This window comes from Zootoca vivipara, chromosome 4, assembly GCF_963506605.1.
Source record: "Zootoca vivipara chromosome 4, rZooViv1.1, whole genome shotgun sequence".
NCBI classification, from domain to species: domain Eukaryota; kingdom Metazoa; phylum Chordata; class Lepidosauria; order Squamata; family Lacertidae; genus Zootoca; species Zootoca vivipara.
This window is the reverse complement of record NC_083279.1, coordinates 8,724,193-8,739,319: the sequence shown is the minus strand read 5'-3', so window position 1 is coordinate 8,739,319 and position 15,127 is coordinate 8,724,193. Positions and strand designations below refer to the sequence as shown.

Sequence of the window (15,127 nt, the reverse complement as noted above, 5' to 3'; positions counted from 1 at the left end):
ACCCCCACCCCCAGAAAGAGCAGACATAGAAGGCTGTACAGGCAACCTGCCTTTAGCTACCAAGGAATCTTGGTAGTAGTGTGCAGTGGGGCCATAAGAGGCCTGAAATTTGAAAGGATTGCGCTTCTGGAGTGGCACTTTTCCACCAGGGATCACTGCAGAGCTCATTCTTTGCTAAAAAAGATTTGGGGGGGGGGTGTTTCCTCACAGGAGACATCTAATCCCATGATCCTTCCATGCAGCAGAAGGGAATTTCCCCTACTGTCATTGACATTCACAGGCTCTTGGTTTTGAGCTGTACTAAAATCGTGATTTCTCGCTAAACCCCACTGACACACGTGTTACCATGAAAGGGGCTGCAAAGCTTACGCTGCCAAGGTAAAAACCATTCTTGTTTTTCTTCCCATGCCGGGTTTCCCTTTACGGCTAAAAGGAAGTTAGAGGAGGGGAATGCATGCAAAAAATAAAAAAAATAAAATGCTGTGCTCGTGTGCTTGGAAGGTATTAAACAAATAAAGATCCAACTTATGTAACAGATTGCAATCCCAGGTGCACCAGTACTGAGCACTAGAAATTGCAGATACCACTTTCAACCTGGGTGTGAAGACTTTATTACATTTGATTAACAATTCATTCCAATATTATTGGAGGGGGCAGGGAGAGAATAAAATATGCAATTGGTGTTCACCAATGACCACCAGGAAACAATGCACTGTATTATAGTGGATACGATACACTTCTGACAAGATTTTAAAAGTAAAAATGCAATCATCATCTACAACTACAATTCATTTTCATAGCAATGGGGGGAAATTTCTACTGTCGGTGCCTATAATTTTTCATTGCACAATTCTGTACGTTTTTGCTGAAGTGCCTTTTGCAAGAACTGAATCTCCACATGGAGGATATGTGCATGTCTCTGGTGTGATAAACCATTTCTTGTGGCGACCATGAACAGCCACCGCAAAGCAGCATCTCAGTACAGCCCAGCTACCAGGGGCTTGTATGATCAGGCCTTAGGGTTATCAGGAGTCATTTTCACATGCTCTGTGCTCAACAATCCTTCTGCTAGTGGAAAGCAATTGTGCCAGTCAAGTCTTCCTCCCTTGCATCTCAAAAACCCCACTTAAGCTTCACAGTGAACAGTTGCTTGCTCCGCAGAAAGCATATAAGCAGATGTGCAAATCACTTTGACAGCGGCAGTTCTACAAGGTGGTTTCTGGATTGAGTAACAGGCTCATTTTCAGTCCAAATGTTAGGAGTGGCTTTTCCTTGCTTGAGAAAGAGAAAGAAAGAACAAGGAGACACAATTAGATTTATTCATTTCAGGAAGCCCAAAAGGAATTTGCTCTCTGCAACATTTAAAGCAGCAGCTGTCCCGACCACTTTAACCAGGGAAGAACACGGCAGCTAACTGAGGACCAAGCCAATAATAGACCTTTGCTTCTTTGTGAAGTTTATCAAGGTGAAAAGTATGGGAGAACTTCAGTGCTGCTTCAGAGTCGCATCATGTGAAACAGCTTTTATATTTTCTGATTAAAATGAATGTGAGGGTGCCGGGGGTAGAGCGCAGCTACAAAAACCGCAAGGATAAAACTGGGAGGGACAAAACTAATTCAGAACTGTGTTAAGAATGTTACTAACACAGGTGGGCAGTGAGTTTTTTAAATCTATTTTGCTATTTTAGGAGATTGGCAGTGCAGTGGTACATCGGTTTATGAACACAATTGGTTCCAGAAGTCTGTTCATAAACTGAAGCGAACTTTCCCATTTAAAGTAATGGAAAGTGGATTAATCCGTTCCAGACGGGTCCGCGGAGTACTTAAACTGAAGCGTTCATAAACTGAAGCAAACTTTCCCATTGAAAGTAATGGAAAGTGGATTAATCCGTTCCAGACGGGTCCGCGGAGTACTCAACCTGAAGCGTACTTAACCCAAAGCATGGGTGTAATTGGTTCCGGAAGTCTGTTCATAAACTGAAGCGTTCATAAACTGAAGCGAACTTTCCCATTGAAAGTAATGGAAAGTGAATTAATCTGTTCCAGATGGGTCCACGGTGTTCGTAAACTGAAAATTCATAAACTGAGGTGTTCATAAGCCGAGGTTCCACTGTATGTGTTCCGTGTAACCAATCCACAAGGCAAAAGAAAATGCTGAACCCTTGTCACCAGCCACTAGATGTCTCAAGCTGAAAAACCCTATACTCCACAGGGAGTTAAATTATCTCATACTTTTTTAGGACTGCTGAACAGACAGGCACAGAATTTCTTTGCCATCGGTCTGGCTTCAGAGATTTCAAGAGGCCCCTCTCACACGCTTGCAGTCGTCTCTCTGGAAGCATAAGGGCTAGAAACCTACACAAAACACACATTCAAAACCAGATACTTTAACCCAGGCTTCCCCAAACTGCGGCCCTCCAGATGTTTTGGCCTACAACTCCCATGATCCCTAGCTAACAGGAACAGTGGTCAGGGATGATGGGGGTTGTAGTCCAAAACATCTGGAGGGCCAAAGTTTGGAGATGCCTGCTTTAACCAATACCGCTCCTACCTTTCTTTTGTAAACATGAAATTTCTTCTGAGTCTCACAAACGTGAGTATCATTGTCTCGGCAACTCGTCTCCGATCCAGCTGTGTCCATCAGGCTGCTAGTACAAGTCTGAGTGCTGTAACCGCTGTCCGCCTGGCAAAAAGAAATGAGAGAAGAGATATTGATCAGTTTCTAAAAAGCAGTGAGAAGACGGAGAAATTGCAGCATACCAAAAGACGAAAACCTAGCATTGTCATTACCCTGATAAGACAAGATGGCTGGGCAGAACAGAAGTCCATCGCCCCTGCTGGTCGAAACCAAGCCACAAATGGGAAGCTCAAAAAGAGGAAAGCTGGTTTTCTTCTATCTCACGCAGAACAAGCCACAACAAATTGTCCATTGATATACTGTAAGCCCCCAACTTATGCGGGGGTTACGTTCTGGGGATTGCGCCTAAAGCCAAAATTGATCATAGCCAAAACATGGTGGGTGGGATTGCCAAAGTCATTTCCCCCAGAACCTTGCCCCCTTTCAATTTCACTTTTATTTTTAGCCACACATATACTTGTGAATGTGCACAAGTTAAATGTGCATACGTTGTGGGTTTACTGTACATGGAAGCATCCCTAGGAGAAATATTCTTGGCTAAAGGATTTCCTCCAGTGTTTCTGCCCAAGCACAGCACAGCCACAAGATTACCACTGAAAATGGTCACCCAAGAAACTACGGATATAGCCACAGCTAAGGAGGCATTTTGCTCATATTTTTAACGTAACGTTACAACTGAATACTTCAGGCATAAGAATGCTGTGTTCTCCGACAGTTCAGCTTTTGGCTTCTTCCCTCCCTTGAACCGGGTGTTACACAAGAATAATTTAACTTTCAGAACTGGTGTCCTAAGTTTCCTTGTTTTCCGCCTCTGTGCCCTCTCCCATTTCTTCATCGTGTCCTCACACACACGCACACACACACACACACACACACACACACACACCAACACTCTCCACCTCATTCATATCTTTTGCGTAGAGGGGTTCCTGAGATGAAGGAACACGGTTCTGTTTATGTGTGGATACAACAGGACTCCATTTTGAACCAAGATGGCTGACTGAATTCCTGAGCAACGCCAGGAACAAGGCGGCTAGTTTCCTACAGGGAATACACACCTCTTTCAACACATCTGGAAAAATACGTGGATCCCAGGAAGTCTCCAAGGGAAAAGATTACTGCAAATAATAATTCTGCTGAATAACAACAGCATTGTTTTCAGCAGCCAGCCACTTCCAAGCATCACAAGCAGAGCATGAAAAACAATGACTTCCCCCTCCTTTGGCTAAAGGTAAACTGGCGCTGAACATGGGCCGTTTCCATTTAGATGTAGCATGAATAGCAGCTGCTGGAAGGCTGGACATGGGGACCATGTGGCAATCAAGATGTTGCTGGGGATTGATGGGAGTTGAGGGTCCAGCAACATCAGGAGTGCCACAGGTTCCCCAACCCCTAGCCGTACAGACATGGTTTCCAGCATATATTCAAGATGGCGCCCTCACTAAGTTTGAGAGGCCACAATGGGCCCAAGGTATGAAGATACAGTTCCAAGTGTGCAAGGTAGGAAATCAAGCTAGTAGCCTTACCTGCATGCTACTGCTCTCATAGGGAATGGCGCTGCTTTCAGCTAGAGGCGACATGCACATGCAAGAACTTTCAATACTGAAGCCAGCCATTGGCGTGCCACTATTCTCTGCCGATCCCTTTAGCGAGTTCTCGTCCAACATCTCCGGATCGACCATATCCACTGTGTAGTTTTCCTTGAAACTACCCGGGTCGTGGAGAAGTGTCAGCCCTTCCTTGCGGGCTTCAGGCACCTCTGGCGAGATAGACACCCGGGCAACCACCAAATGGGTGCTATGTGCAAAGGCATCCCCGTTAAACGGGTGCAGGTTGACCTTCGACTCTGCTGCCAAGGACATTTCTGCAGGCAAAGCCTTGGCTCCCTCCTCCTGCTCTTCGCTCAAACTTTCAGGCGTCAAAGGCAGACAAACGAGGGAGCTCTGATAAAATGTCGTCGTTCCTCTGCGTGCCACAAGTCTCATGGGGGAACAACTTTTTAATGGAGAGCATTCCGTGTGAGAATTCCTGGGCCCGGCAGGAGTTAGTCGGCAGGAGTTAGAAACAGAAGGAATGTCTGGGGAGCGAAAAGTAAACTGTCTTTGATCTGCATTTGGGGAAAGTAGGTGTTGGGGGGGGGGGAGAGAAACATGAACAGATAATAAGTGAAACCGCTTCAAAACAGTAAATTCCTCAAGGAGACTGGGGAAAATGGGTTACAAATATTCTGGGATGCAAAATGCAAGACAAAACAGCAACCACCTTATTGTAGATTTCAGATTTTTAGAAATCATGGGAAAATGGGAAAGCTTTCTGACACTCAGGAGTGTATTAGGGAAGTTTTCCTGGCTCCGTTCCTGTTCGAATATGAAATGGGCCAATCAAATGCATATGCATTGTTAGGTTTTATTTCCATGCCATTTCTTTTGTCCCAAAGTGCCCCCCCCCCCGTGGTTAAAAGCATGCAACAGCAAATCAGTCTGGTCAACAACTTAAGCAAAATTGCAAAATACCTGACAGTGGTGTCTTTCTTATCTGAATGCCAATTGGGGAAAAAGCTGGAGAAGGAATATTCGCAGGACTCCTCTCTGGAAATGAAGGGCTAGGCAAGCTTCCCAGACTGCAGGTCCTGGAGCCTCCTTGAATAGGGCTGGAGGAAAACTGGCCCTTTCAACATGTAAGAAAAGTTCCAAATAAGGTTAAACAACAGTTGTACACCTAGAATGGCTCACTTTCTTCTATTTCTACACTGCCCTTCATCCATGGAGCAGAGGGTTTACAATATAAAAACACAAACATGCACCACAGTAACGAACAAAATGACCCCCCCCCCCTGTTTAAAAGGCCAAAGACTGGCTCATTAGCCAAAGGCCTGGGAGAAGAGGAATGTTTCTGCCTGGCAGCTAAAGATATGTAATGAAGATGCCTGGAATCTCCTTAGGGAGAGCATTCCACAAGCATGGAGCCACTGCGTTAAAGGCCCGTTCTCATTTTGTCTGCCCTCCGGATCTCTCACGGAGGAGGCACACAGAGAAGGGCCTCAGAGGATAAGCCAACGCCAGTGAAACTGGAAACATTCATAGCGCACCACAGCCCAGCTCGGTCAATTTTGCCGCCAAAGAAGGCCACCCTTCTTTTCAAAGTCTTGAGCTCAAAATTAAGCACGCTGGCTTGATTCAAATAGGGCCTCCAGCTCAGCAGTGTGTCAGAAATAAGGCAAGAACCACAGTTCACCAGAATACAGGGAAGAACTAGAAAACTCCAGCAGACACAGAAGACCTCTTCCTAGCTGTCAGAATCCCTGCCCAAAATTCTATCTGGATTCCAAGGGTTCACACACTGGACCCAATTCAGCAAACTGATCCTACTAGTGGAAGCCCAAAATGTATCGGGATGAGGGTAGGATAACCCCGAGAGCAGCATGTGGCCCGGGGGGGGGGGGGCAGAATTGCTTGCTCCGACAGAATGTTTGTAGCCACTCTGCACTGAATTTCTCAGTGTGTCTATGCACATTCCAAACTCATGGGTGGTGCTTGAATTTCTGAAAGTCTACTTCTCCTACGGTGTGGGCCAAACAATGTGTACCAAAAAGCAGTTTGATGCACAAGTTTTCCAGAGGGATACAACAGCCACATGATGTTGATTCAGCATGGTAGAAACTAAATCCTCTAATGCAAGGCTGGGGAATTTGTAGCCCTCTGGATATTCCTGGGCTCCAGCACCAGCCATGCCCAACCACTTTACTGGAACAAGGATAGGAAAAGCTGTTGGGATTCCTAATGGAGCACAGTGATTTGTTTTTTTTCCTTCCTCACAAATAGGAACGGTAAGCTAGCAGTAAATCACACAAAGGAAGTGAAGTTAACTCTTTATTAGCAAAAATGCACAGGAGCGTCAGGGTAATGAGCACTGCAACACATCTCCAACAGGTCTTGCCCCACGAAGCAGCTGGTGAGAATGAAGGTCCCTGCCTCCCCACAGCCACCTAAGTCCCCTCTTCACCAGGGTTTCTCCAAAGCAATCTGAGACTGTGCCTGTCTGTCGCTAATCTCTCCTCCATCCTTTTTACGCCTCTCCTGGTTCTGGGAGACCGTAGCGGGAGGGGAGATATTCATGCCTTTTCACCAGCCTGATGCATCTCTGCCTCTTTGCCTTCCTCCTCTCCCGTTTTAGCTTCTGCCTCTAATTCTGAACTTTCTCTGTCACAGACTCTCCCAGCTCACTAAGTCCTGTTACCTCTTCTGCTTCCGACACCACCTCCTCCCAGTCTGCTCCCTCTGACCACTCATTGTCATCCCACCACCATTTCCCAGGCTCTGAGCCTTCTTCCCTTGGGGGTTCCCCAGCTACTTCCTCCCACCCTTCCTTGGCATCCAACCAGCCAATGACACTAAACATAGCTCAGCAGAAGACCACCACCAGCAAACAACTGTGCACCTGGATCAGGAGTTGTCCTCTGCAACATCTAAAGGGCACCAGGTTGGGAACAGCCCACCAAGATGCTCGTTTCATAGGCATGCTACTGTACTGAAAGTGTCTGGCTTGTAGGAGCAAGATGCCAAGCGCAAACTCCTTACCGAGCTGGATGTATTTAGAGGGCTTCTACAGCGGACTGGAGAGATGTCTATTGAACACAGTACTCCAAGAGAGGCTGGGACATTGTGTGGACTCTGAGCAGAAGGGGAGAAGCTCTCCGACGAGAGGCTTCCGTTCTCGTCTAAAAAAAGCTTTCTCCTCAACGAGGAAGTGCTCAAGCTTTCCTGAGACTGGTCGGCCAATTCATCGGGTTTAAAATATTCACCTATGGAACGCAAGAATCACAGCTGTCAAGGATACCATTTCCACACACATGCTGCAAGTCACGTCGTTACTCCTTACATAGCTAGCATTAAATAAGTAAATCTAATAAAGCACGAAGGAGAAGCTATTACAAAACCCAGAAGCCGGTTTAGCACAGCCCTTTGAAGCCCTCAGTAGTGCATTTAGGGCTACTTAAAACCCATGGGGTTTGAGTACACACACAGGATTGCAGTCGAATCAGACAGATGCTCTCCCACCCACAATGCACTGCAGCATCGCCACAGAGATAGCAGAGGAGGCATCGCCACAATACTCTAGTTCAACTCTTCCTCCAGTCACAAGCTGGCTATGTGGCACCAGATAACCTCACAGCCTCAGAACTGTGTGCTAGTAAGAATGCCAAGCTTTCCTTACACAGTTGTGGTGATTTCATGGAGATCAGAAATATGAAGTGTTCAAGGAATGTTCAAAATTATGGGTTGCATCCAACCAAGTGTCAATCAGACCCACTGAATTTAATAGAACATGCTTATCAATTTCAGCAGCTTTACTCCAAGCAGAACCAGCAACCAATATATAAACCAGGCATCCCCAACCTTTGGCCCTCCAGATGTTTTGGACTACAATCCCCATCATCCCTGACAACTGGTCCTGTTAGCTAGGGATCATGGGAGTTGTAGGCCAAAACATCTGGAGGGCCGCAGGTTGGGGATACCTGATATAAACAACTAGAACCAATGAAAAAGGTGTTGCAGCATGGAGAGCTCTGGCTTGCAGTTCCTACCATATTTCATTCATCTCTCCCTCTCACCTGGTTTCTGTCTCCCCTTCCCCAAAATCACTCAGCACTTGATGGCCATGAATTACACCCAGAACTCACTGAGTTGTGCGTCCCCTTCTTAGGGCTTATTTCCTAAAGATGTTTTGTAGTTCCTCAAAACTTGGGTCTTCCCCTGAGTGTGCCAGTACCTTCTTCATAAGCAATGGCACTCAAGACTAGAGAGCAGGAACAGAGGGAAAACTCCCATCGTACCCATTTCTACAGAGACTGGATATCTAGATGAGCAGTTCTTCCCACATTTACATACCTAGTATTTTTTCTATGTCAAAATCAACAGGCAGAGATAATACTGTCTGGCAAGCAGCTGCAGAGAACAAACAGAATGTTTAGGGCAAAGTCATTAGGGTCAAAGCTTGAAAAAAACCAACAACCCAAAAACATCATGACCATGATTTGTTAGGAATAACTGCATTTGGACATCACAACAAACTATAATGTGTCCTGATGAAAGCAAGCCAAGCGTTGCACAGCCCCACCCCCAACCTCCTGCACAACCACAAGGAAATGGAAAGTCTTTATCTCCTTTTCTACTGACTGCCATTTGGCAAGTCGCCCGAACCCTAGACTACGAGTAGTTGTAACACCCCAGCTTTATACTCTACGCTTTGAAGTTGTCTTTTTCCAAACGTGCCAGTTTAATATTAATCACAGGTTCTCAGGTTTGGATGGAACAAGAAGCTGTGCTCTGCATGCAGTTAGATTTAGGCACAACAGACACTAAATTCCACTGAGCAAGTTTCCCCTTTCTCATCTCGTTTCATACAAACCATTGTTTCTCCCAGGTTGCACAGTGATTTCTCTGTCAATCGGCGAAGCGTTACTTAGATCGACGCCTGCAAGATATCAAGTTCCCAGTTAAAAGCTGGTGTAACATTAACACAGAAACAACAGAAGAACCGTTTAACATCTCCAGCACAATCCCAATAATTCAGGGAGAACAAGTGCATAGGAAAAGGAGTGGGCTGTTTTCGACAAAGTCCTGCTGGTGCACAGACTTCCACCTGGCACAACAGGACTTCTCCTCTCTCCTTGCACAACTCCTGCCAGCAAATCTGTTACACCCATCGTGGCGGGGGTTAGGGGAGCACAAAGAAAGGAAGTCCCAGTATGCTTGCGCTAATGGGACAATATTTCCAATACATTGAAACTGGCCTGCCATGTTTTACATGGCTCCCAGTACGTTTCCGAGCACAATTCAAAGTGTTGGTGCTGACCTTTAAAGCCCTAAATAGCCTCGGTCCAGTATACCTGAAGGAGCATCTCCACCTCCATCATTCTGCCCGGACACTGAGGTCCAGCACCGAGGGCCTTCTGGCGGTTCCCTCGTTGCGAGAAGCCAAGTTGCAGGGAACTAGGCAGAGGGCCTTCTCGGTGGTGGCGCCTGCCCTGTGGAATGCCCTCCCAACAGATGTCAAAGAGGAAAACAACTACCAGACTTTTAGAAGACATCTGAAGGCAGCCCTGTTCAGGGAGGCTTTTAATGTTTAATAGATTACTGTGTTTTATTTTTCTGTTGGAAGCCGCCCAGAGTGGCTGGGGAAACCCAGCCAGATGGGCGGGGTATAAATAATAAATTATTATTTATTATTATTATTATTATTACATTTGGCTACAGTTCAAATTAGCCATTGTGGCAGTTCCAAAAAGCTGCCCAGCTTGGTACTTTTAGACTTTCCCAGCAGCTGGGAAATTGCACAATAGGCATCTGTTCCCAAGGACTCTCAGTAAGAGGGCTTAGTACACAGGTGGAGTTAGAGAATCCTTGGTCCCGCAGTCCCTCCCTGGCAGCTTCAATCAGAGGAAGAAGTCATGTTCCATGTCTCTCCTCCAGTCAAATGTTACCTGGCAGGACATGGTTCAGTGTTGCACAATTCACTTGTTTTATTAGAATCTCATAGTCCGGGCCACACAAGACCACGCCCAATGTGACCCACAGAGGGTTCCCCACCCCTGATCTAAGTGGTTCGCACGGGAACCTTTCCCATTATGATACAAGAGACAATACTTACATCGAGTGGAGTTAAAATGAGAAACCTGTTTCCCACTGTGATCAGTCCAAGGAGATGGAACAATGATGCTTTTGGTGAAGAACTAAAAAAGGAAAATGTTGTTATGTGTTTACCATGACATTATGGGTGACAGCCAATTTAGAGTTGACTGTAGCACTCCTCACCGTGCTATAATCCCTAGAAACTACAATTCCCATGATTTTTTTTTTTTTGGGGGGGGAAGCCATCTATGGTGTGGGTGTGACTTGAGTGCATCTTGCCACATTGTCTACATCTGATGTTGCGATTCATCTTAACTACGGTTAGCTAATAAAGCCACCTTTGGTAACTATGGCTCAAAGCTGGCTTGTTTGAAACAAGTTGCACTTCATGCTAACCAGTTTCTTGGTCTGGGTAACAGCAGAAGCAAAACCTTCCAGACTCCTCCACTCCCCGCCGCCCCCAGTTGTGATGTGGGAGAGAGGATTGCAGGAGCCAAAAGCTCACTGAGGCCAATTCCTTCCTATTCACGTTGGAATAAAGTTTGAGTGTGGCCACCATCTGCGTACCAAAAAACATTTAACACAACCTCCCCGTTTATTGTGAATGCATGCACAGCTACCTTAGCACAGGTTCAATATACCCTACTCCAAACACTAGTGAATCAAAACAACTCATCACATAACTCCCACATTGCAGGGGGTTGGACTAAATGGCCTCTTGGTTCCCTTCAACTACAATTCTGTGACAGAGTTCTTCCTGGATGCTTCCACATCAAACTATTTGGTGGACTGTGTGCTGCAAAGTTCCTAGACAACAGGAAGAACATGACAAACTAAATGAGATAATTGTGTTGTGTTTTTACAAACTTAGTTGTGTCAGGGAGAAGATTAGCCTAGAGCCCTTTTCTCTGATAGAGCCATTTTCTATTATTTTCTATTATTATTTTTTGAATTCATATACTGCCCTATACCCGGAGGTCTCAGGGCAGTTCATAGAACCAAAAGTGCATTCTAAGTGCAAGATGACTTTCTTTTAACTTTGGAGGAATATTACAGTGCTACTAATAATTATTAATATTTATCCAAAGCAGCCAGCAATATATTACAACAAAATATACCTTCAAGTACAATAAAATGCCATAAAAACAAGCAAGAAAGCAAGCAAACAATATAGGATAGCAAAACCACATTTTCAGTCTTCACCTGAGGCCCTCCTCTGAGTGCGCCGGCTTTTATTGTAACGCACTGTTCTTTTTCTGATTTTACGTTATGCCCTTAACATTTTACATTATGCCCTTAACATTTTGTAATTTGCCTGGACACTCCTTATGTGGCAATTGACTAATGAATCTATTATTGAATAATTAAGAGCAGGAAAAACCCTTTCCAAGTTAAAAGGCTAAAGAGGGATCTCAGCCAACTCTACATCCCAGGTGATTGTTCTACCTTTTCCACATGCACACACCCCAGCAGAATGAACTGATACACTCCTGGGACAGCTTCACTATGCGATGAACTATCTGCGGAGACTAGGCCCCAAATACCTACACACAAAGGTTAAAGATACTCCATGTATCATTATGCTCTATCTCTCACTTGGACTCCTGCAATGCGCTCTACGCGGGGCTACCTTTGAAGGTGACCCGGAAACTACAACTAATCCAGAATGCGGCAGCTAGACTGGTGACTGGGAGCGGCTGCCGAGACCACATAACACCGGTCTTGAAAGACCTACATTAGCTCCCAGTACGTTTCCGAGCACAATTCAAAGTGTTGGTGCTGACCTTTAAAGCCCTAAATGGCCTCAGTCCAGTATACCTGAAGGAGCATCTCCACCCCCATTGTTCTGCCCGGACACTGAGGTCCAGTGCCGAGGGCCTTCTGGCGGTTCCCTCGTTGCGAGAAGCCAAGTTACAGGGAACCAGGCAGAGGGCCTTCTCAGTAGTGGCACCCGCCCTGTGGAACGCCCACCCATCAGATGTCTGAAGACATCTGAAGGTAGACCTGTTTAGGGAGGCTTTTAATGTTTAATAGATTATTGTATTTTATTGGAATACATATTGTATTTTTATTGGAATTTTCTGTTGGAAGCCGCCCAGAGTGGCTGGGGAAGCCCAGTCAGATGGGCGGGGTATAAATAATAAATTGTTTATTATTATTATCTCAAACTCAAGAAATGATACTACTGATGGTTACCTCTTCAATGGCTTTTTGTCTTTTTTCTTCGATCTCTTTATCTATTCTACAAAGTGAATAAAAAAAAAAGGAAAACAGTACTGTTAGTTTACTGCAGAAAAATACACCGACTCCAAGACACAGAATAATCAGGGCAGCAAACCAGGTAGATGGTTGCAACTTTTCAACAGTCAAAGGAAAAAGACTCTCGCTTATTAAACTTGACAATCAGTTCTGTTGGCTGAATGCAGTAGAAGAAAACTGACCTGGCTTGGCTTAGATACAATGCCTGACGACGTATGTCTTCTGAGTCTATTTCCACAGGGTTTATTAAAGCTAGCTCATCTATAGACCATCTAAATTTTCCAGGCGTCTAAAAGAAGGAAGAGAGAACTACAATGACATATGCCACAATCAACTTCCTTGTTTCAAGATAAAGCAGCAATCATACAACCCCAGGAACATCTAGTTGGGCAAAAGGTTCCCTTAGAGTAGTTTTCAAGTGGTATTCTGAGGAACCCTCGGATTCCTCAGAAGCCGATTGGAGTTTCCCCATACAAAAAGACCAGTAACCATGGCAGCCAGCTCTGCAATATTAATCTTAGATGTTAAGACATCAGTTCAGCCCCCATTCCAGCTCAGAAGATGCAAGGTCTATTTCTCCCAATTCCTCTAAATAAATTTGGGACTTGCAGAATATAAGATTTGGTGCTTGGTTTCTTTCTTTAAAAAATACTGTAAAATAAATCTCTCCTCCAATACTTTGAAGGGAAAGAGCAAACTGGTCAGGTGTGCATCAGAGATCTGATTTGAATGACCTCGGAAATACAAATCCATGGAAATAAATAGAATACACACAACAACATGTGGCAAATCACAAGTCTTACCGCAGAGGATATTGTGGATTTAAACAGTGTTGGACTTGACACAATCTGTTCCTGCAGGTGGCTATAATCACTTGGGCTTTCAAAGGGGTTCTGGACTGCGAGCTGCCCAGGTGACTCTGGTGTAATCTGCATCTTGACTTCTTTTGCATCGCCCATAACTGTCAGCTGGACCTAAGAAACAGACAAGGAAAGTACTTACATTAGACATATCAGCACCCTACAGATTTAAAGCAAGTGTGCTTTGCAGGGATGGGGCACCTGTTGGTCCTCCAATGCCCACCAGCTTCAGGAAAACCACATTAAAGAGCCCAACCCTTGTTGCAAAGATGCCCCAGAAGCACAAGGTGCACAAGGCAGAGGCTGGCGGGGCATCCAGTTTCAAACTTGCGTTGCCACAAAAGCTAGGAGGGCTGCCACAGTTCACAACTGCCTTGGCCCTTTGTATGAAACATCTTGCCCAAATACACAGAGCTTGCGGTGGAAGACTGCTATTATTATTATTATTATTATAATTTATATACCGCCCTATACCAGCAGGTCTCAGGGCGGCTCACAGGATAAAATCAGAATATAAAACCACAAAGTACATAATGCTAGGTGCCTCTCCCATTCTAGCCTAGCTGGTCAGTGATGGTTCTGCCAGTGGTGGTGCAATGGTTAGTATGTTGAACCCTCGGAGGCCACGGTTTGATTCCCTACTCAGCTCGCTTGGTGACCTTGAGGAGCCAGTCGAAGCCTCTCAGTCTAACATACCTCGCAGGGTTGTTGTTGGGATTTAAATGAGCGTGAGAAAAACCACATAACAAGCCACCTTGAGCTCCATGGAGAGAAAGGTGGGCTATGAACACATCAAATAATAAGTAAATAAAAACAACAATGTAGCAAATGTGAAATAATTTTTACAAAAAGCCAAATGGGCTTTTTCTCTTGGCCTTGGGTAGCAGCTAGTTTCCTTGTTTCTCTCCCCAGGAAAGAATCCCAACACTTCAGTTCTGAACAACTCCCAAGAGATGTGTGCTCAAGCAGTTAAATTTAATTTATTGATTGATCTAATTCCTATACTGCCCTGTTTATATACGGTTTTTTATTTTTTAAAAAAACACCCACAAACATACATACATAGCAGAATAGCAAAGGCAACAATATAGATGTGGCAAGCTGGGAAGCAAATACCTAGCTGCACACACAAAGGCTTGGGAAACCAACGCGGACCTCTGGCTACAGGTAAGATTCATTCCCCTCCTACTTTTGCAGAAGGAGCTCCTGGATCACAGCTCTGCAAAACGGCATTTGAAAGGATATATTGAAGCATGATTTAAAAAACAAAGAAAACCTCTATGTAAATGTCGCATATTGGCAACAGGCGGGCAAATCCCTTTCAGCAGGATGCAGCCCCTTCCGAAGCCCCAGAAGCATCTTACCTGCAGCCGCTGCTCATTCGGACTCGCCCTCCTGCCGACTCTACAAAGTTGCTCAAGGTCTTTAACTTCTCTTTCCCTGCCGGCCAATCAGCGCGAGAGACCTCGGCGGGCGCCGCCAATCACAGCTCAGAGCGGGAGCTTCCCCCACGCCAGCATCTCTCGCTCTATATATACATTTGAATCGCTTCCCAGGTTTAACCGGCTCGCGTGAGCGAAAGGAACGGAGAGCGACGCGAGGGTTCGGGCGGGGGGCGGGGCTTCAATTCAAAACGGACGGACGCTTCCATTGGCAGGGAGGGGAAGAAGGAGGCGGGGCCGCGAGCGAGGGAGCGGACCAATGGAGCCGCGGAACCCCAAGCTCACGCAGGCGCCCTCC

The 15,127-nt window shown here is 45.5% G+C and overlaps 1 protein-coding gene across 1 annotated transcript; it reads right to left on the bottom strand.

Moving 5' to 3' along the window:
* Nucleotides 1-813: 813 nt before the first annotated feature.
* On the bottom strand, nucleotides 814-14,885 carry BORA (BORA aurora kinase A activator). Its single transcript, XM_035115489.2, has 12 exons — nucleotides 14,752-14,885; nucleotides 13,331-13,501; nucleotides 12,710-12,816; nucleotides 12,465-12,510; nucleotides 10,288-10,369; nucleotides 9,046-9,111; nucleotides 8,526-8,582; nucleotides 7,215-7,438; nucleotides 5,151-5,304; nucleotides 4,164-4,744; nucleotides 2,551-2,682; nucleotides 814-1,275 (listed from the first exon to the last, which is right to left on the bottom strand). The coding sequence occupies exons 2-12, from the start codon at nucleotides 13,484-13,486 to the stop codon at nucleotides 1,186-1,188; spliced, it is 1,695 nt and encodes a 564-aa protein (XP_034971380.1). The 5' UTR covers nucleotides 13,487-13,501; nucleotides 14,752-14,885; the 3' UTR covers nucleotides 814-1,185.
* Between the last annotated feature and the right edge of the window lie 242 nt (nucleotides 14,886-15,127).

Coding starts and splice junctions, on each gene's coding strand:
- BORA (XM_035115489.2), bottom strand. CDS start 13,486: ATGGGCGATGCAAAAGAAGTCAAGATGCAGATTACACCAGAGTCACCT. Junction 12,817..13,330: donor AATCCACAATATCCTCTGCG/GTAAGACTTGTG, acceptor TCCTTCTTTTAG/ACGCCTGGAAAATTTAGATG. Junction 9,112..10,287: donor TCATTTTAACTCCACTCGAT/GTAAGTATTGTC, acceptor GATATCTTGCAG/GCGTCGATCTAAGTAACGCT.